A 21,928-nucleotide genomic window follows, 5' to 3' on the forward strand; every position below is an offset into this window, starting at 1 on the left:
GAGAGGATATAAAATGTATTCTGGCAATGGCAAGAAAAGCATTTCTAAAGACGAGAAATGTGTTAGCACTTAATATAGATTTAAGTGTTAGGATGTCTTTTCTGAAAGTATTTGTATGGAGTGTAGCCATGTATGGAAGTGAAACAGGGATGATAAACAGTTCAGACAAGAAGAGAATAGAGGTTTCTGAAATGTGGTGTTGCAGAAGAATGCTGAAGATTAGATGAGTAAATCACGTAACTAATGAGAAGGTACTGAACAGAATTAGGGAGAAAAGTTTATGGCAAAACTTGACTGAAAGAATGACTGTGAATGATATGTTAATGTACACTCCTGGAAATGGAAAAAAGAACACATTGACACTGGTGTGTCAGACCCACCATACTTGCTCCGGACACTGCGAGAGGGCTGTACAAGCAATGATCCCACGCACGGCACAGCGGACACACCAGGAACCGCGGTGTTGGCCGTCGAATGGCGCTAGCTGCGCAGCATTTGTGCACCGCTGCCGTCAGTGTCAGCCAGTTTGCCGTGGCATACGGAGCTCCATCGCAGTCTTTAACACTGGTAGCATGCCGCGACAGTGTGGACGTGAACCGTATGTGCAGTTGACGGACTTTGAGCGAGGGGTATAGTGGGCATGCGGGAGGCCGGGTGGACGTACCGCCGAATTGCTCAACACGTGGGGCATGAGGTCTCCACAGTACATCGATGTTGTTGCCAGTGGTCGGCGGAAGGTGCACGTGCCCGTCGACCTGGGACCGGACTGCAGCGACGCACGGATGCACGCCAAGACCGTAGGATCCTACGCAGTGCCGTAGGGGACCACACCGCCACTTCCCAGCAAATTAGGGACACTGTTGCTCCTGGGGTATCGGCGAGGACCATTCGCAACCGTCTCCATGAAGCTGGGCTACGGTGCCGCACACCGTTAGGCTGTCTTCCGCTCACGCCCCAACATCGTGCAGCCCGCCTCCAGTGGTGTCGCGACAGGCGTGAATGGTGGGACAAATGGAGACGTGTCGTCTTCAGCGATGAGTCGCTTCTGCCTTGGTGCCAATGATGGTCGTATGCGTGTTTGGCGCCGTGCAGGGGAGCGCCACAATCAGGACTGCATACGACTGAGGCACACAGGGCCAACACCCGGCATCATGGTGTGGGGAGCAATCTCCTACACTGGTGATCGTCAAGGGGACACTGAATAGTGCACGGTACATCCAAACCGTCATCGAACCCATCGTTCTACCATTCCTAGACCGGCAAGGGAACTTGCTGTTCCAACAGGACAATGCACGCCCGCATGTATCCCGTGCCACCCAACGTGCTATACAAGGTGTAAGTCAACTACCCTGGCCAGCAAGATCTCCGGATCTGTCCCCCATTGAGCATGTTTGTGACCGGATGAAGCGTCATCTCACGCGGTCTGCACGTCCAGCACGAACGCTGGTCCAACTGAGGCGCCAGGTGGAAATGGCATGGCAAGCCGTTCCACAGGACTACATCCAGCATCTCTACGATCGTCTCCATGGGAGAATAGCAGCCTGCATTGCTGCGAAAGGTGGATATACACTGTACTAGTGCCGACATTGTGCATGCTCTGTTGCCTGTGTCTATATGCCTGTGGTTCTGTCAGTGTGATCATGTGATGTATCTGACCCCAGGAATGTGTCAATAAAGTTTCCCCTTCCTGGGACAATGAATTCACGGTGTTCTTATTTCAATTTCCAGGAATGTGTATGTAACTAACAGAGGTCAGTCGACTGGGTGTATTTTGATTTTTATTTCCAGCACATATTTGAGAAATGAAATGAAATGTGTGTATGGCTTATTTGGCGCAGAGTCTCCTTCTGGGAAGTTCCGTTAAATTTAGGGCTTTCGAGACTCGCAAGAGGCTTCGTGTCATGACCTGGTGAAGCAGTCACACGCACACCCAGAGGAGCTTATGTTAATTAACAAGTTAGTTCATTAGTTAATTAGTTAGATGTTAATTAGTTCGTTGATTATGGTATCGTAGGAGCTATAAAGGAGTAGCAAGGTGCCGGGTTAATATTAATTCAGACATGCTTTAAAACAAATTTATTAACAAACAATTTTTACTCATCAGTTATTAAAAAACAAATTGTCTTATCCCTTTATTTTTTCTTCCTTTAAAGTATAGCCATCACAAGACTTATTCTTAATTGATAATATTTACATTGATCTAATATTAAGGGTAAAGTACCATTGATAACAATAGTGTCAAATTTGAGCCCCACCCAATTATAACATCAGTTAAAAGTTTTAAGTAAAGCTTGATAAACTAGTTGTGGTAAAAATTTTAAAGTCCCCAATGCTATCTTAAAAATGCGTACAGCAACCCTTAAACAAATTCGTAATAACAAACTGACAGCAATTCAAACCTAAACACAATATTCAGATAAATCCAGTTTAGCCAAAGCACTTGAAATACACAACAAAAAATTACAGCAGGACCCCCTTATCGTAAATTTTGTACACCAGTTTTTCTCATGCCCGAATTTCAAATTTGCTCATTTACTGCACAGGAGTACCGAACAATTTCAAAACAAATTTAGGTGGTAAACGCCTTCAGATGACTGCCACATTGAGAGACGTGAACTGTTCAATTACAAAAGGTAATTACTTAACTCGGGGACAAATCTGCAGCTTTAGAATTCATCCACTTACACCTCAGGCCATAAGCCTGCAATCTTATTTTGTTTCGTTTCAGTCTTCCACACAGTTCCCAGTAGTGCATTACACACATCATTAAATATGTGTGATAAGACCTGGAACATAAATCGGTTACCACTGGGCTAACACGTGCATGCAAATAATGGCCCCCGCCACGGCAAACTCAGTGACAACCTTTTAGCACGAACAGTTGAAACAAACAAATGACCAGTCACAAAGTTGTGGACCTAATGGTGCCCCACCATGGCAGGCTTAATTACAATTTTGCAAGATGAACAACTAACACACACAGATGGGCAAGTACCCAATAATAGAGATAGTCAGCTTCATGTGGAGCCATCCAGTAGTTGCGTATAAATCCAACCAGGGTGCAGCGATAGTTTAGTGAAAGCTGTACAGAACTCCGATGTTGCTTTAATAAGCGGGTGACACCAGTATTGTGCGAGCAACGCTCTGGAGCTGCTTTCTGAATTACAGCTTTCCGTACAACTGTTCTAAGCTACAACTAGGTTGCACTATCAGTCGCGGTGCTGCGAAGTTGCTTTCTGTCTGTTTTCGACTCAATTACAGTTGTCTGTTAAAATGCTGGGCAAGACCTATGGTGAGGACACTATTAGTGGAAGAACATGCAGAGAATGTTTTCAACGCCTTAAGAATGGTGATTTTGATGTCAAAGACTGGCACGGCAGTGGAAGACAGAACGTTTTCGTAGCTACTGAAACGGACATCATTATCGAAAGCAATTGATGCATTAGAGTCCAGCACTGAAACACAAATCGCCACAATACAGTAATAGGCACTTACAGGTAATTTTGCAGCGGGTCAGTGCTCGACCCCATGTCACAAAACCTGTCAAAATATACATGGAAATGTTGAAAGGAGAAGTCCTATCCCTCCCACCATATTCTCCATACGTTGCTCTCTGTTGCTACCACCTTTTTCAATCAGTGGCATACAGTCTGGCTGACCAGTACTTCCAATGATATGAACGAGTGCAAAGTTGAATCGTTTCATGGATTCCCACAAAAGACGCCCAGTTATTCCGCTACGAGATTCATATGCTATCCGAAAGTGGGAGAATGTAGACTCCAGCAATGGGCAATAACATGAATCATACTTTTTTGTAAGTTTTTGTGAAAAACTGAACTTTGAGATAAAACAGTGGAAGCAGAGTTGCAGAGCTAGTAAATATTGTGAGATCCAGAGTGTCAAGAATGTGCTGAGACCAAATTTCTGGCATTATCTCTCACCATTGACAATGCAGTGGTTGCCGATCTCCACTTAATGACAGAGAGCAGCGGCATTTGCGTAGAGTTTTCAGGGCTAACACACAAGCAACGCTGTGTGTGACAACCTTGGTAACCAATGTAGGAATTACGATGAATGTATCCATTTGGACAGAGTGGTGAAATTTATCGTTAATGGGCTACGGCAGCAGAGGACAGACGTGAGAACCTCTGCTAACAGCACGATATCACCTGCAGCGCCTCTCCTGTGCTCGTCTCCATATCGGTTGGACCCTAGATGGCTGGAGAACCATAGCCCAGTGAGGTGAGGCCAGATTTCGGTAAGAGCTGACAGTAGGTTTCAAACGAGGCACTGATCCCACAAAGCCACGGACCCGAGTTGTTGGCAAGGCACTGTGCGAGCTGGTAGCAGCTTCGTAATTGTGTGTGTTGTGTTTATACGGAATGGCCTGCGTCCTCTGGTCCAACTGAACCAACTGTTGACTGGAAATTGTTACAGTATTCTACTAGGAGACCATTTGGAGCCATTCGTGGACTTCATGTTCCCAAACAGGAGTGGAACTTTTATGGCTGACAATGCACCATATCACTGAGCCACAAGTGTTCACAGTTGATTTGAAGAACATTGCGGACAATTTGAGCAAACAATTCAGCCATCCAGATTACCCGACATGAATCGCATCAAACATTTATGGGACGTTATCGACAGGTCAGTTCGTGTTCAAAATGCTGCACCGGCAACACTTTTGCATTTATGGATGGCTATAGAGGCAGTGTGGTTCAATATTTCTGTAGGGGACTTCCAGTGAATTTTTGAGTTCGTGCCATGTCGAGTTGCTGCGCTACGTCGGGCAAAATTAGCATGTGTCCCGTGACTTTTTTCACCTCAGTGTACACGATTGGTGTTAACATTAATGAACACAACATTATGAGGAGGATTGATTGATACTCAATGTACAGAGGAGATGTTGAGTTGCAGGCAGCCTCAACAAAAAGATTGGTACACATTTGAGCTTTTGGCCAGAAGGCCTTCTTCTAAAGTAGCAAAGAACACACATTCACACAAGAACAACTTGCACACACGTGACCACTGAGCCCAGACTTTGAGCAGTAGGTGCAGTTGCTTACAGTTTGATTTCAGTGGTCATGTGTGTGTGTGACTTGTGCTCCCTTGAATATCTATGTGTTTTCTATTTTACAAGAAGGTCTTTTGGCCGAAAGCCCATATGTGTAGAAGTCTTTTTGTTGTGCCTGTCTGCAACTCAACATCCCCTCTGTACGGTGAGTAGCAATCGATCCTTCTCGTAATATTTTCGTTATTTGAGCTTGGATTTTACATTGTTTGAATCATTAATTTTTTTTTACCACTATCGGTTTTTAAATTGAAATTCGTTCTTAGAATAGAACGAGTTGCCAGGAGAAATGGTTTTAGATTAGATTTAAAACTTGCTTTGCTGCCTGTCAGGCATTTTATGTTATTGACCAAGTGATCAGATATTTTTGATGCTGGATGTTGAACTCCTTTCTGAGCCACTGACAGCTTTAATGGTGGATTGTAAGGATAATTTTTTGCTCTAGTGTAATATGTATGGACATCACTGTTTATCTCGAATTGAATTTGATTATTTATGACAAATTTCGTGAGAAAATAGTTGAAGAATTACCTTCATGATGACGTGGGTGAACACCACGTATTATTCTCACTGCTTGCTTTTGTGCAATCAATACTTTCTAAGTGAGTTACCCCAGGAAATTTTTCCGTAAGACATTACTAAGTGGAAATATGTGGAATATGTCAGGAGGAGGTTCATTCATATGTTTCCAAGACAAGAGACTATGCAAAGTACAAAAGTAGCTGAAGTTAATTATGCAAAGAATTGGTCTCTTGCCAATCCCGATTGCGTTCATCAGATGGAATGCCAGCATCCGTGGAGTTTGTATATTTTATTTATTTCATTAACAGTACAGCCTTCAAATGTAAGGTGGGTCGGATGCTTCTGAATCTAACAGCAAAGACTTCTCATTTTTATAATCTTATTGGTATACAATTGGTAATGCTTTGTTTAATAATATAAAGAACATAATATGTAAAGGTTTATCTGAGGTTACAGCGAACTGAATGCTTAACAATTGTTAAAATGGTTCTATATAATTTGTTACTACCTAGTTGTTGAGAATATAATTTGTATAATGCAAGTGTCAAAGAAAAATAAATGAAAAAAAGAAAATGTAACACAATGAGCATAGTGAAAATAATTTAAAATATGTAGAGGGAAGTGTTATGCTGTATTTGGATGTGTAATACAATCTAAGTGTCATGTTGGTTAATAATGGCGTATTTCTACCTATTTCATATGAGAAGGTCTCGGTACAACCTTGAGCTATTCTCATCTGAAATAATTTGTGCTAATGTATGTTTCCAAAGATTATACAGATTAAATGCTGATTGAGCACTTCATACATGGAATACAAGAAATTTAGCTTTACACGAGAAATACACTTATGTTTGTAGCTTGTTAGTAGAAATAGAATATTGAATAACTTAATACATTTCTGATATATAAAATTCATCGACTGTAGCTTTGAATAGAGAAGAGAAAATCCTTCTGTCTGCACACAGTAAATTGAGCAATACATTACTACTTGTGTGCAGTATACTTTAAACACTATGCAAGATGTCATTGGGGAGGAGGAGCCTTGGAATAAAAGTTCTTCAATCGTTCTCCTCCCAAGCGACATTACCTTATTACTACAGTCTTAGTATGTGGTGCTGGTGTTTATATGTTTTAAGATTGTTGTGTTGTTTGTGGCTGTTGTGACATGCAGTGTCATGCATTGTTGGTTTTGGTCCCTTACATGTTGATCCCTTCTGAGTCATGTTCACTTAGTGTTCCTTCCTCGATTTCGGAATCTGTGGTTGTGTTTGTGTCCTCCCATGTGGTTTGTTGTGTTGTTTGTGCTTGTCTACACCTCCTTCCATATGGGTTTTGGTGCTTGTGTTCTTCGTGCAGAATGTTCGATAAAATATCGGCTACGCTATTTATTGTGTTCCAGTCATCGGTATTACGTATTCTTCTGACGATGTCATTGTCATTCTCTATAGGTCTCACTTGTGCTAGTGTGTTTCACAGCAGTGTGACATGTTGTGGTTTCCCTGTTTCTCTGCATACGCATACTTCGTCGTTAGTTAGTTCCGTGCGGTTTAAATGCACCGGATACTGCCCGTGTTGTGTCAGGAAATGGACCATCCCCCGGCTTGGGTCGACCTGTTTCAGTTGTAGTCTTTCACGTACATCAGGAAAGAAAGAGTGTACTTGGCGACCCTTCTTGGATGCATCCCACTCTCTCTGCCATGTTTGAATCCACCATTGTGTTTTGTTCGTAATGTCGGCTCCCGTAGTTTTGGTGATTTTATCGACCCTGTCCCTCTTAAGCCAGTAAAGTGCAGCTCTGTGATGTATTGTTATGTCTATAAGGCAGGTCCCCATCACAACGCAAAGTGCCTCTAGTGACGTGGTGTTGGAGGCTCCGCTCATTCTCAGGAGTACACTATGCTGACCTTGTCTTGCAGTTGTCGTGATAGTCTGCATGTTCAGTCTGTGAGTCTAAGTACTTGCGGCGAAGCATGCGATGGATTAAAATATCCCAATGTGGTAGGTCCTTATCGTGGAGTGTAAAAGTGTGGTGTGGGACAGTGAACCATCAGCTTGTAGGCCCGTGTTTCATAAACAGACTATGAGGAACCTGCGGTACCAACATCATGGCTGTCCGGCCCATAGTGTATGAAGTACTGTAGCGTGTCTTCACGAACTGTTTCCGATTCATTGGATTGGATGCAGAGGACCTGTATGTTGGCTGGACTGTTCCCCATATTTTACACCTGTGGACATTTTCTGTGTGGAAACTGAAAGATACTGTCTACAAGGACGTACCAACTACACCTGATGATATCCAATGATGTATTACTGCAGCCCGCTCGAACATCTCCGCAGAAATGCTAGCACCTGTGCTGCAGTTGTTCCATACAAGACTGGAGGCATTTATTGCCACTGCCAGTGGTCATTTTGAACACAGTCTGCATTGGTCAGTTGCCTCGTTGCTGGTTACAATCCACATAACTTGCGGGTACACTTGTGCTGTTCTGTGATGGCAGAAAGCCAGCTTGCCAATTATCACTCAGTTTGGATGAACACATTATCTGTGTATCACTCCATTTTAACTTAGTATCTCACTGAGCCCTAAGTATTCACACAAAGCATGTTTTATGAAATTACAATGAAATGAATACCCGTAGCTGCATACAGGTATTGATATAAGTCAACGGGGACAGTTGAAAATGTGTGTCCCGACCGGGACTCGAACCTGGGATCTCCTGCTTACATGGCAGATGCTCAATCCATATAAGCCACTGAGAACACAGAGGATGGTGCGACTCGGGGACTATCTCTGGCATGCCTCCCGTGGGACCCACATCCTCAACTTATTGTCCCGCACTACATTCACAGTTCCCCTGCCCATCATACTCATTACTCCTTGCTTTTCCGTCGCTTCCCATAAGAGTTTGGGCACGGTTTGTGTATCCGCACAGAAGAAGATGGTCAAATGGCCGGTGTGATATATATATAGAAAGAAACTTCCACATGGGAAAAATATATTAAAAACAAAGATTCCAAGATTCCAAGACTTACCAAGCGGGAAAGCGCCGGTAGACAGGCACAATAAAATAACACACACACACAAAATTACGAGGGGAGGAAAAGGAAAGACGAAAGGATGCGGGTTTTAAGGGAGAGGGTAAGCAGTCATTCCAATCCCGGGAGCAGAAAGACTTACCTTAAGGGGGAAAAAAAGGACAGGTATACAATTGCGCGCGTGCACACACACACACACACACACACACACACACACACACACACACACACACACACACATATCTGCACATACACAGACACAAGCAGACACGTATGTGCAGATGAATGTGTGTGTGTACACGCGAGTGTATACCTGTCCTTTTTTCCCACTAAGGTAAGTCTTTCTGCTCCCAGGATTGGAATGACTCCTTACCCTCTCCCTTAAAACCAATATCCTTTCATCTTTCCCGCTCCTGCCCTCTTTCCTGATGAAGCAACTGCTGGTTGCGAAAGCTTGAATTTTGTGTGTATGTTTGTGTTTTTTGTGTGTCTATCGACCTGCCAGTGCTTTCGTATGGTAGGTCACATCATCTTTGTTTTTATATGTATAAAAACAAAGATGATGTGACTTAGCAAACTAAAGTGCTGGCAACCGGCGGTTGCTTCGTCAGGAAAGAGGGAAGGAGAGGGAAAGATGAAAGGATGTGGGTTTTAAGGTAGAGGGTAAGGAGTCATTCCAATCCTGGGAGTGGAAAGACTTACCTTAGGGGGAAAAAAGGATAAGTATACAATCTAGCGCACACACGCACAGACAGACGCGCGCGCGCACGCACACGCACGCACGCACATGCACGCACGCATGCACACACACACACACACACACACACACACACACACACACACACACACACACACACACACACACACACAGACCAATATATATATTGAAAGAACAGATACCGTCTTCATATATATAAAGTGTGTTTTGTTTAGTGCGCAACTATTAACGTCTAGTCACTTCACAGGGCGGCGGTTCCGGACTGCTGCGGCGCGAGAGGGTGCTGGAGGAAGTGGTGCGCAGCACGACCGGCGTGCTGCGCCAGACGCCACTGACGGCCAAGCTGCGCACCGGTGTCTACAGCGGCAAGAATGTCGCCCACGAGCTGGTGCCCAAGTTTGCCGACTGGGGAGTCTCCCACATCACGGTGAGTGTACGGCCACGTCTGGAGCGGCGAGGATTCCTTTTTTGTGCCCGTGTATTACTTACTCGTCCCTCAGTCTCGTGACATTCTTCTGCCTGTAGAAGGCATTCTATACACACTGTCCAGCCACATCAGTGTGACACCTGTCAAAAGCCTGAATGACCGATGTTTGTAGTGCAGAGCACTGCGAGGTGCGCAGGAAGAGAGTCTGGAAGGCACTGACAGGGGCGTGGTGACAGGCCAACTCTAATACTGTGACCGGCAACAGTAGATTTCACGGTTGAGGATTCGCAGTGCGAACAGTCCGACTGAGGTGGTCCCACAGTTTCTCTATTAGTTTTAAGTCTGGTGAGTTTGTTAGCTGCTGTGGTATGGGAAGCTCATCCTGCTGTTCTTCAAACAATGCAAGTAGACTGCGAGTTGTGTGACAGGTTGCATTGTCTTGCTAGTACACTCATGCTCATAAATTAAAGATAATGCTGATACATGGTAAAACAATGCTCTGGTGGGCAGTTTGCAGGTTTAAATCACCTTGGGGTGTGACCGTGCGGTGCATTTGTCCTGTGATTGTTGCATGGTGGTGCTGGCAGCAGACCACATACGCAGAGGTGTGTTGGTGCAAGTCAGAGTACGGTGCAGCGAGTAAGTGTGCAGACGTTTTCAGGCGTGCTAATGGTGACTTTGTGCTGAAAATGGATCAAAGAACACACATTGATGACATTATGAGGGGTAGAGTACTAGGGTGACTGGAGGCTGGTCAGACACAGCAGATCGTAGCAAGGGCCCTCTGTGTGCCACAAAGTGTCTCAAGATTATGGCAACGATTCCAGCAGACAGGAAACGTGTCCAGGTGCTACAGTTCAGGGTGTCCACAGTGTAGAACACCACAAGAAGACCGATATCTCACCATCAGTGCCCGCAGACGGCCACAGAGTACTGCAGGTAGCCTCGCTCGGGACCTTACGGCAGCCCCTGGAACAGTTGACTCCAGACACACAGTCTACAGAACATACATGGTTTATTCGCCTGGAGACCTGCAAGGTGCATTCCACCATAAAGCCTGGTGTCAAGAACACAGTACATGATCATTGCAACAGTGGTCCCAGGTCATGTTCACAGGCAAGTCCAGGTATAGTCCGAATAGCGATTCTTGTTGGGTTTTCCTCTGGCATGAACCAGGAACCAGATACCAATCCGTTAATGTCCCTGAAAGGGATCTGTATGGAGGTAGTGGTTTGATGTGGGGTGGGATTAAGATTGGTGCACATACACCCCTGCATGTCTTTGATTGAGGAACTGTGACAGGTCAGGTGTATCGGGACGTCATTTTGCATGTCTGCCTTTTGAGGGGTGCAGTGGGTCCACCTTCCTCCTCATGGATGATAACGAATGGCTCCATCGAGCTGCCATCGTGGAGGAGTACCTTGAAACAGAAGATATCAGGTGAATGGAGTGTCCTGCCTGTTCTCCAGACCTAAACCCCATCGAGCACGTCTAGGATGCTTTTGGTCGACGTATCGCTGCACATCTTCAACTCCCTATGACACTTCAGGAGTGCCGACAGACACTTGTGCAAGAATCGGGGGCTATACCCCAGCAGCCGCTCGAACACCTGATCTGGAGTGTGCCACCTCGTCGTGTGGCCTTTGTACGTGTGTGTGTGGTGATCGTATCCCATATTGATGTCGGGGTACATGCGCAGGAAACAGTGGCGTTTTGTAGCACACATGTTTCAGGGCGGTTTTGTCAACTTACCACCACTACCGTGGACTTACAGATCTGTGTTGTGTGTGTTCCCTATGTGCCTATGCTATTAGCATCAGTTTTGTGTAGTGCCACATTGCGTGGCACCACATTCTGCAATTATCCTTAATTTATGAGCATGAATGTAGATGCCGTCGTGCCGAGGAAAAACAAACTGCTCGTAGTGGTGGACCCGGTCCTCAAGGTCGGATGTATACCTGTGTCGAACCATTGTGCCTTCCAGAACAATGAGCTCGACCGGGTAATGCTACAAAAACATACCTCAGAACATAATGCCCCTTCCCTCGTTAGTTTTCAGACATTTTATGCCGTACGCACCCATGACCATCTCTCCGTTGGAGCATAAAATGTAATTTGCTTGAAAAAGCCATCTGTTGCCACTCAGTAAATGTGCAGTTGCGATACTGACGAGCAAATTCCAGCCTTCATCAGTGATGGACTCCAGTCACTACTGTTACAGAATCAGGTGCCTACTGTGGAGGCCCGTACGTATACTTACATTCACTGGACGGTCGTTGAGGAACCACTGTCAGTAGCCAGTGGGCTCGTCTCGGCTGTCAGTTTCTCGACAATTGCACGTCTGTTCGACCTACACGTCCCCGCAGCCACCGTTCACTTTTGTCATCTGTGGTCTGTTGTGCATCGCAGGTGGCTTGTCACCAGTTTTGGGTAGCGCCGCTTTGTAAATCCCAGTATAGTTTATCAACAGTGGCACGTGAACAGTTTACAAACTTAGCCATTTGGAAATGCTTCCACCCTTGGCCTAAAAGCCAATGGTCATGCCCTTTTGGACATGGTAAATCACCCTGTCCCAGCATTATGATAACAACAGCACTACTATTCCCCGTGTCCCTTCCCCCCCCCCCCCTCCACCCCCCCTCAACCCCTCTGCCTGCCCTCCATACTTTACAGGGTGTTACAAAAAGGTATGGCCAAACTTTCAGGAAACATTTTTCACACACAAATAAAGAAAAGATGTTATGTGGGCGTGTGTGTCCGGAAACGCTTAATTTCCATGTTAGAGCTCATTTTAGTTTCGTCCACCTACGCTCAATGGAGCACATTATCGTGATTTCATACGGGATACTCTACCTGTGCTGCTAGAACATGTGCCTTTACAAATACGACACAACATGTGGTTCATGCATGATGGAGCTCATGCACATTTCAGTCCAAGTGTTCGTACGCTTCACAACAACAGTTTTGGTGACCGATGGATTGGTAGAGGCGGACCAAATGGTTCAAATGGCTCTGAGCACTATGCAACACACACACACACACACACACACACACACACACACACACACACACACACACACAAGGCAGGATTCGAACCTACGACTGTAGCGGTCGCGCGGTTCCAGACTGTAGCGCCTAGAACCGCTTGGCCACACCGGCCGGCTAGAGGCGGACCAATCCTGTGGCCTCCACGCTCTCCTGACCTCAACCCTCTCGAGTTTCATTTATGGGGGCATTTGAAAGCTCTCGTCTACGCAACCCCAGTACCAAATGTAGAGACTCTTCGTGCTCATATTGTGGACGTCTGTGATACAATACGCCATTCTCCTGGGCTGCATCAGCGCATCAGGGATTCCGTGCGACAGAGGGTGGATGCACGTATCCTCGCTAACAGAGGACATTTTGAACATTTCCTGTAACAAAGTGTTTGAAGTCATGCTGGTACATTCTGTTACTGTATGTTTCCATTCCACGATTAATGTGATTTGAAGAGAAGTAATAAAATGAGCTTTAACATGGAAAGTAAGGGTTTCCGGACACATGTCCACATAACGTATTTTCTTTCTTTGTGTGTGAGGAATGTTTCCTGAAAGTTTGGCCGTACCTTTCTGTAACACCCTGTATATACCTTCCACTGTTAGTGCTGTCACCTGTCGTCTGTGAGTGATTATTGCACGTTGACATCAAGCATAGATGGTGGTGACATAAATCTGATTGGACTGTGTAGTTGTGAACTGTCAGATACGAGGGTAATCCCAAAAGTAAGGTCTCCTAATTTTTTTAATAAGTTCAGAGACCTGCTTATTTCTACAATGGTTTACATCAGTTTTCAGCTGGAACATTTAGCCATTTTTCGACATAATCACCATTTCTGTCGATGCATTTTTGTAGATGCTGTGGCGGTTTTTGCATGCCCACGTCATACCAGCTTGTTGCCGTGCTGTTCAGAAAGTTACGAACCGCTTCTTTCACCTCGTCGTTGGAGCAGAATCGCTTTCCGCCGAAATACTCTTTTAACCTAGGGAACAGGTGACAGTCACTGGGTGCCAAGTCAGGACTATAGGGTGGGTGGGTCGGTGGGTGGGTGTTTATGTTCCACTGAAACTGTTGCAGGAGAGCAATGGTTTGCCGAGCGATGTGTTGGTGAGCGTTGTCATGGATAAGCTGTACGCCCTTGATCAACATTCCTATTCACCAGTTCTGAATTGCCCATTTGAGATTTTTCAGAGTCTCACAGTACCTGTCAGCATTAATTGTGGTCCCAGTGGGCATAAAGTCGACCAACAATACCCCTTTCCAATCCCAAAAAACGGTTGTCATGACTTTACCGGCAGACTGTGTTTGTTTGAATTTCTGCGGCTTTTGCGAAGAAGGATGCCACTGCTGACATGGTTGTTGCTCGGTCTCAAGTGTAAAGTGTTATGCCCAGGTTTCGTCACCCGTGACAATTGAGTCCAGAAAGTTGTCCTGTTCGGCTGCAAGGCGGTGAAGAAATGCTCGGGAAGCATGAGCTCGTTGCCCCATGCAGTCCTCAGTCAGCATGCATGGCACCCATCTTGCGCACACCTTCCGGTAGTTCAATGTTTCTGATAAAATTCTGTGTGTGGTGCTTCGGGAAGCCTCAGGAACCGACGTGCAGACATCATCCAGGGTGATCCACTGATCTTCACGCACACTTTGCTCAACCTTCAACACTGTCTCCTCAGAAATTGACGGTCTTCTGCTCCTTCGTTCATCATGAATTTTGATCGGACCAGCTGCAAACTCTCTACACCACTTAAAAACATTTTTGACATCCGTGCACGACTCACCATAGACTTCCGTCAGTTGGCAATGGATTCCAATTGGCGCAGTGCCCTTTGCATTCAAATACTTAATAACTGCACGCAATTCACACTTGGCCGTAACATCCAATGCGAGTTCCATTCTCAACGGCTGCCAAGCCAAGACTGAGGGACTCAGCGCAGCATGTACATGTTTACACACAGCACGTGAGGCACTCATGATAACAATGTGACCAACTGCCCCACAAACAGAGTTCTGTACTTATAAAAAAATCGGAGACCTTACTTTTGGGATTACCCTCATAATATGTGAAGTACAACTGTACAGGAGTATATGGACAAGATTCCTTACTCGGTTGAAGAGTTTCTGCCTAATACTACGCAGCATGCCCTTCTTCCTTTTATATCTTCTTCCTGCTGTTTTCCCATTGCTCTATGGCGTCAGCATGGTGGATTGTGGCTGTGTTACTGATAGTGAGTTGCTGGATTCTCTTTCCCCAGTCTGCCTCGGACTGAATCTATGGGCCACACCTGTCTGCATCTGGTATAAACCACATATTCAAGTGTGTGATAACATTTTTCTAAATGTTCATGGAGCTTGTACCTGAGGCAGGATATTTGTACTATCCCAGTATTTACCTAGCTGGATGTGGGGAAACCACATAGGAACCACATCCGTGTCGGCTGGCTCGCCAGACCTCGTCATTAATTCGTGAGACGTATTTACTCCGGTGCAGGCTCACTTCCCCAGATCCCAGAAGTGGCACATTAAAGTGTTAAACGATCCAGGTAGATGACACCATGTCATTCTTAACAGAGAGAAGTTTTCTGATGTAAAAGTAACTTGGAATGTGCCTCAAGAAAGTTTATAGGCCATTACTCCGACAACGTATATAAAAGACGTAGTTGTAAACATCAGAAGCACCGTGCAAATGTACACAGATGATGCTTTATACAGAGAATCTTCTATATCTTATAATTTAATTTTCTCATCTTTATCTATAATAATGATAGGAGATGAGGATGAGACTTAAATATCTAGGGGAAAATCCTGGATTTCATCAGTTAGTAATTTTTTATTACTAATTAAGAATCATTGATCACAGTAACATTAATAGGAACGCTTTAGTGACAGACAACAACTTGTTACTTAAGCTGAACATGACCACGAGTCTACTCAGAGTCTAACAGCCTGTCAGGTTCATTTTCTAAGTAACAATCAACTTCTCAATGATTTTGATTCGGTAAGCCACCTTACCTGTTCTTACAGCTTCACGTTGTGGAAGTTTTTAGTAAAATTCATCATGTACATGTGGCACGAAGGAAGTAGAGTCTATAGGTCTCCGTACTTTGGTTTTTTTAACCTAGGTTTCTCATTTTTCATTTCCAGAGCAGGGAAGACACTGATATTTCTGCCACAGTGATGTGCTTTCTTGTTGTTAACATTTTGAAAATCTTCCAGCTCTTCATTGAAAGATATTTGTAAAACAAAATGAAGGTTGTCTCAATGTTTCTGGATCTTTCAAAGGCATTTGACACCATTGACCATGAAATTCAGATACAAAAATTAAGCAACTATGGCATTCGGGGGCAACCAGGTGAATGGATAAAATCATACTTGTGCAACTGCAAGCAGTATGTATCATTAGGAAACTCGTACCAATCAGAAACCAAATCCATCAAATATGGAATGCCGCAGGGTTTGGTAATGGGGCCATCGTTATTTAATGTATTTGTTAATGATATAGATGTTGAGGAGGAAGAAAAGAAAATATTGTATGCTGATGACATGACAATAGTGACCAAAATATGGAACAGCTTGAGAGAAGAGCATACATATCTGCAAATGTCACAGCTCAATGGTTGTTGGAAAATGAACTGGTTATAAATCTAAAAAAGACTATGTATGCAGTGTTTAAAAACAAGGAAAAGGCTGTAGTCATGGATTTAGAGGTCGATGGAACAAGACTGGAAGAAGTAGAATCTGCTAGATTCTTAGGTATTCTTGTGGATAATGAACTGAAATGGAAGAAACATATTAATAATGTCTGTAAGAAACTGAGCTCTGTCATATTCTTAATGATGCAGCTATCACAGTATTCAGACAAGAACCTTCTGTGTACAGTGTATCATGGACTTTTCGAACCATACTTACAGTATGGAGTGACTGTGGGGGGAAACTCAAACAAACAAGAGACAAAACGAGTGTTCACATTACAAAAAAAAAAGCAATTATGACCATTTTAAGAAGAAAGACCTCTGAAACATGCAAAAACTGTTTCAAGAATTTAAGTATCTTAACTTTTTCATCGTTGTATATATACAAAACAATAATGTGCATCACAAAAGGTAGTGAGGACTGGATTACAAATGCTAGTGTACACACCCACAATACAAGAAAGAAGAATGAAGTACAGAGCATACCCCACCGACTGGCAATGCTAGAAAAAGGACCCCAGTACTTTGATATCAGACTACTAAGAAGTCTGCCCAAAACCCTGAAAGGTAGTGTACTTCACAATGACTTTCCAAAGAAACTTACAGACTATCTCATTGAAAAAGAGTTTTACAGTGTTGCAGAATACTTATGCCATTAAATTTGTATATATTGTTACTCATTATCAGTAATGTTAAAATGTAAGCCAAAGGTGTAGAAAAATAAGTGATAAGGAATGTTAACACTTTGACATGTCCTATATTACACGTACATTTACTGTACACAATGTAATCTTACAGGATCCAATAAAATTCAATTCAATTCAAAAGGGTTACTTCATTTGAATATGCAAGTACTGCATTTTTCTGAAGATTTTCACTGAGTCCTTGAGAATCGTTGAGTCCATTTAGTGTGATGAAATCATTATCAGTTATCTGGACTACCTTAAGTTTCCTGCTGTCCTTGAAAATAAGCAATGCTCACTTAATCAGGTACCAAAATCCAAGGATTTTTCCCCCCTGACAACCTTCTTAATAAATGCAAAACTAGGCCACATTCCATAAGAATGACTGGAAATCATGAATTTGTGATCTACAGTTTCAGTGTGTGTTGTCTGGGTAATGTAATGCCAGAACCTCACAATGTATTTACTTTTATGTTGACCAACAGTGTTGTCACTAAAAGCTGTGATGTATTTAACTGAAGTGAGCAATCTACTTATATTGGATAAGAGACAGTAAGAAATTTCTTGGCATCGACAAGCAGCTTGATGTCATTGCAACTCCAGAGGCTGAACATGTACAATAACTGTACATCCACAGCTGTCTTGATGCAAGAACACTGGTGCAAGGGGGGGTGGGGGTGGGGGGGGGGGGGGTGTCTTCTGTAGATCAAGACATATTGCACTTTGTGATGTTTTGAATATTTTTTTGCCCTGTATTTTGCTTCTTAAGCTGTCTTTGCATTTTGTAAATGTAATTATTTTGGAACAATCATCGTCTGAACTACTTGGATCTCCATGAACTATCAAATTCTGCAACCTGTGACACGCCATATGTGTATCAGTACAATGCTTTTGACACTGTACCACACAAGTGGCTCGTGGTGAAATTTCGTGCTTATGGAATTTCGTCTCAGTTATGTGACTGGATTTGTGATTTCTCGTCAGAGAGGTCACAGTTCGTAGTAACTGACGGAAAGTCATCGAGTAAAACAGAAGTGATTTCTGGGGTTCCCCAAGGTAGTATTATAGGCCCTTTGCTGTTCCTTATCTATATAAACGATTTGGGAGACAATCTGAGCAGCCGTCTTAAGTTGTTTGCAGATGACGCTGTTGTTTATAAACTAATAAAATCATCAGAAGATCAAAACAAACAGAAAAAAATATCTGAATGGTGCAAAAAGTGGCAGTTGACCCTAAATAACAAAAAGTGTGAGGCCATCCACATGAGTACCAAAAGGTACTCGTTAAACTTCGGTTACACAATAAATCAGTCTAATCTAAAAGCTGTAAATTCAACTAAATGCCTAGGAATTACAATAAATTGAAAAGAACACACAGAAAATGTTGTGGGGAAGGCTAACTAGAGACTGTGTTTTATTGGCAGGACGCTTAGAAAATGCAACAGACCTACTAAGGAGACTGCCTACACTATGCTTGTCCGTCCTCTTTTAGAATACTGCTGCGCAGTGTGGGATAATTACCAGATAGGACTGACGGAGTACAAGGGGTACCCAAAAATAACCGGAATTTCTTTCTAAAAAGCATATACTTTATTGTTTTCAAATACAACCTTAATCTCCTTCGAAGTATTCTCCATTAGCATTAATACACTTGTCCAAACGTTCATTCCAGTGTTCGAAGCACCTTTTAAATTTGTCCTCTTTGATACCTGCTAGCACTTTTGTGACATTGCATTTTACGTCTTCCACATCTGCAAAATGCTTCCCTCTCAAGTCTCTTTTCAACCTCGGGAGTAGGAAGTAGTCTGAGGGTGCTAAATCTCGCAAATAGGGTACGTGGGTCAAGGTAGTCGTCTTAGTTGATGCCAAAACCTGGCAAACGCTGAGAGCCATGTGACGCGGGAGCGTTTTCGTGATGCAGGAGCCGCATGCCAGAATCCCACAAAGCCGGACGTTTTCATGACAAACGTCTGCGAAGCCATTTCATAACCTCCAAATAGAATTGTTGGTTTACTGTCTGGTTTTCAGGGACAAATTCACAGTGTATGATCCCTTTGATGTCAAACAACAGATCATCATTTTCACATTCGATTTCACTCGTCGAGCTTTTTTTGGTCGATGTGAGCCAGGTGACTACCATTGTGATGACTGTTGGATTATTTCTGGATCGTACCCTTAGCACCGTGACTCATCACCTGTAAAAAATTTTGTCGAAAAAATGTGGATCATCTTTGAACTTGTCCTTCATTTCGAGACAGGCTTGAATGCGATGATCCCTTTGATCTCCATTAAGAACCTTCAGCACGAATTTTGCTGCCACTCTTCGCATCTCCAAATCGACGGTCAAGATGCACTGAATTGAGCTCCAGGACAACCCGGACATTTTCTCGAGTCTGTCGATTGTCCTGCGTCGATCTTCACAGATGAGATCACATATTTTGTTGACGTTGTCTTCGCTTCGAGCAGTTGAACGTCGACCGGAACGGGGCTGATCTTCGACCACCATTTCTCCCTTTTTAAACCGAGAAAACCATTGGTCACTTGCGTTTCACTATGAGCATGGTCTTTGTAGGCCGTCTAAATCATCACGACAGTTTCTGCTGCGTTCTTGCCGAGCAAGAAACAAAACTTCACTGCTGCACGTTGTTCGTAAGAACTAGCCATTTCCTAGTGTCACGTCTGCACTGTATGCACACTCAAAGAACTGCCAAAGAAACCATACTTCTCACTGTTGGGTGACACCGCGTGGCAGAATGACTCGGCAGAGCTCCTACTACAACCCTCTGGCGGCGCAACCTGCTATTACAAGTACACGATGTGCAGCCTTACGATTCCGGCTTCTTTTGGGTCCCCCCTCGTACATCGAAAAAGTTCAAAGAAAGGCAGCACATTTTGTATTATCGTGAAATATGGGAGAGTGTGTCATGGAATTGATGCAGGATTTGGGCTGGAAATCATTAAAAGAAAGGCGTTTTTCGTTGTGACGAATCTTTTCACGAAGTTCCGATCACCAACTTTCTCCTCTGAGTGCAATAATATTTTGTTGATGCCAACCTACATAGGGAGAAACGATCACCCCGATAAAACAAGGGAAATCAGAGCTCTTACCGAAAGATATAGGTGTTCATTCTTTCCGTGCGTTATATGAGATTGGAATAATGGAGAATTATGAAGGTGGTTCGATGAACCCTCCGCCAGGCACTTAAATGTGATTTGCAGAGTATCCATGTAGATGTAGATGTAGTGTATGGAAGCTGAAATTGAAGGCCAAAAATCTCTTTCAGCTATCTTTAACAGGAGGTAAATTATTTTCTGCACAAAACTGTTTATAGAGTTCAGACGTTTTCCACAGATGTGCACATGTTTTTTATGAGTTAAAATCATCTATAAAGGTATCGAATTGTGTAGGAGATAATATAAAATCAATAAATCATGAAGAACCATTATATTTTGAAATTAAGTAGATTCTGTTAGAGACTCAGCCACGAAAACGAAGAACTGTTTGCTGTCACATGGCAGCCAAGAGATACAAGTGCACTTACACCAGTTGACTTATAAAGAAAATATGAGATTGTATGTGCAGTTTTCTTTGCAACCACTAGATGTCAGCACCAGACTACTTGACCAAGCGAGGTAGCGCATTCGTTAGACACTGTACTCACATTCGGGAGGACGCCGGTTCAATCTCGCGTCCGGCCATCCTGATTTAGGTTTACCGTGATTCCCCCAAATCGTTCCAGGCAAATGCCGGTATGGTTCCTTTCAAAGGGCATGGCCGACTTCCTTCCCCGTCCTTCCCTAATCCAATGAGACCGATGACCTCGCTGTCGGGTCTCCTTCCCCAAAATAACCCAACCAGACTGCTTGTTGCTTGTATCTTTTGGCCATGCAGATTTGTGTCTGCTTTAACTGCTGAAATCTACACTTACCTTCAAAATTACACTACTGGCCGTTAAAATTGCTACACCATGAAGATGACGTGATACAGACGCGAAATTTAACCGACGGGAAAAGATGCTGTGATATGCAAATGATTAGATTGTCAGAGCATTAACAGAATGTTGGCGCCAGTGGCGACACCTACAATGTGCTGACATGAGGAAAGTTTCCAACCGATTTCTCATACACAAACAGCAGTCGACCGGCGTTGACTGGTGAAACGTTGTTGGCCGCCGTTTTGTTCTCGGCCCTAAGGCGTCCCTGGATCTGGATACAGAGGGGCATGTGGTCAGCATGGCCATTGTCTGTTTTCAAGACCGGTACTGCTATTTCTCAATCGAGTAACTCCTCAATTGGCTTCATGATGGCTGAGTGTGCCCCTCTTGCCGACAGCACTTGGCAGACCCAGATAGTGACCCGTCTGAATGTTAGCCGAGCCCAGCAGTGCTTAACTTTGATGGTCTGTGTTACCACTGGCATTGTCGAGAAACAGTTTAGACAGAAAGAGAATATAAGCTTTCGAAATGTGGTGCTACAGAAGAAAGTTGAAGATTAGATGGGTAGATTGTGTAATTAATGAGGTGGTACTGAACAGAATTGGGGAGACAAGAAATTTGTGGCACAACCGGACCAAAAGAAGGGATTGGTTGATTGGACTCATTCTGAGACATCAAGGGGTCACTAATTTAGTATTGGAGGGAAGTGTGGGCAGTAGAAATTGAAGGAGACCAAGAGATGAGTACAGTAAGCAGATTCAGAATGATGTAAATTGCAGTAGTTGTTCAGTAGAGGCTTTCACAGGACAGACTAC

General features: G+C 43.8%; 1 protein-coding gene across 1 annotated transcript in view; it reads left to right on the forward strand.

The window, feature by feature from the left end:
* Positions 1 to 21,928, forward strand: part of LOC126295359 (tRNA-dihydrouridine(47) synthase [NAD(P)(+)]-like) — a 174,598-nt gene that overhangs the window by 108,234 nt on the left and 44,436 nt on the right. The window contains exon 8 of the mRNA XM_049987834.1: positions 9,595 to 9,774. Within this exon, the coding sequence (XP_049843791.1) occupies positions 9,595 to 9,774 (180 nt within the window). The remainder of the gene's footprint in view (positions 1 to 9,594; positions 9,775 to 21,928) is intronic.

This window comes from Schistocerca gregaria, chromosome 11 (genome assembly GCF_023897955.1).
Source record: "Schistocerca gregaria isolate iqSchGreg1 chromosome 11, iqSchGreg1.2, whole genome shotgun sequence".
Taxonomy (NCBI): Eukaryota; Metazoa; Arthropoda; class Insecta; order Orthoptera; family Acrididae; genus Schistocerca; species Schistocerca gregaria.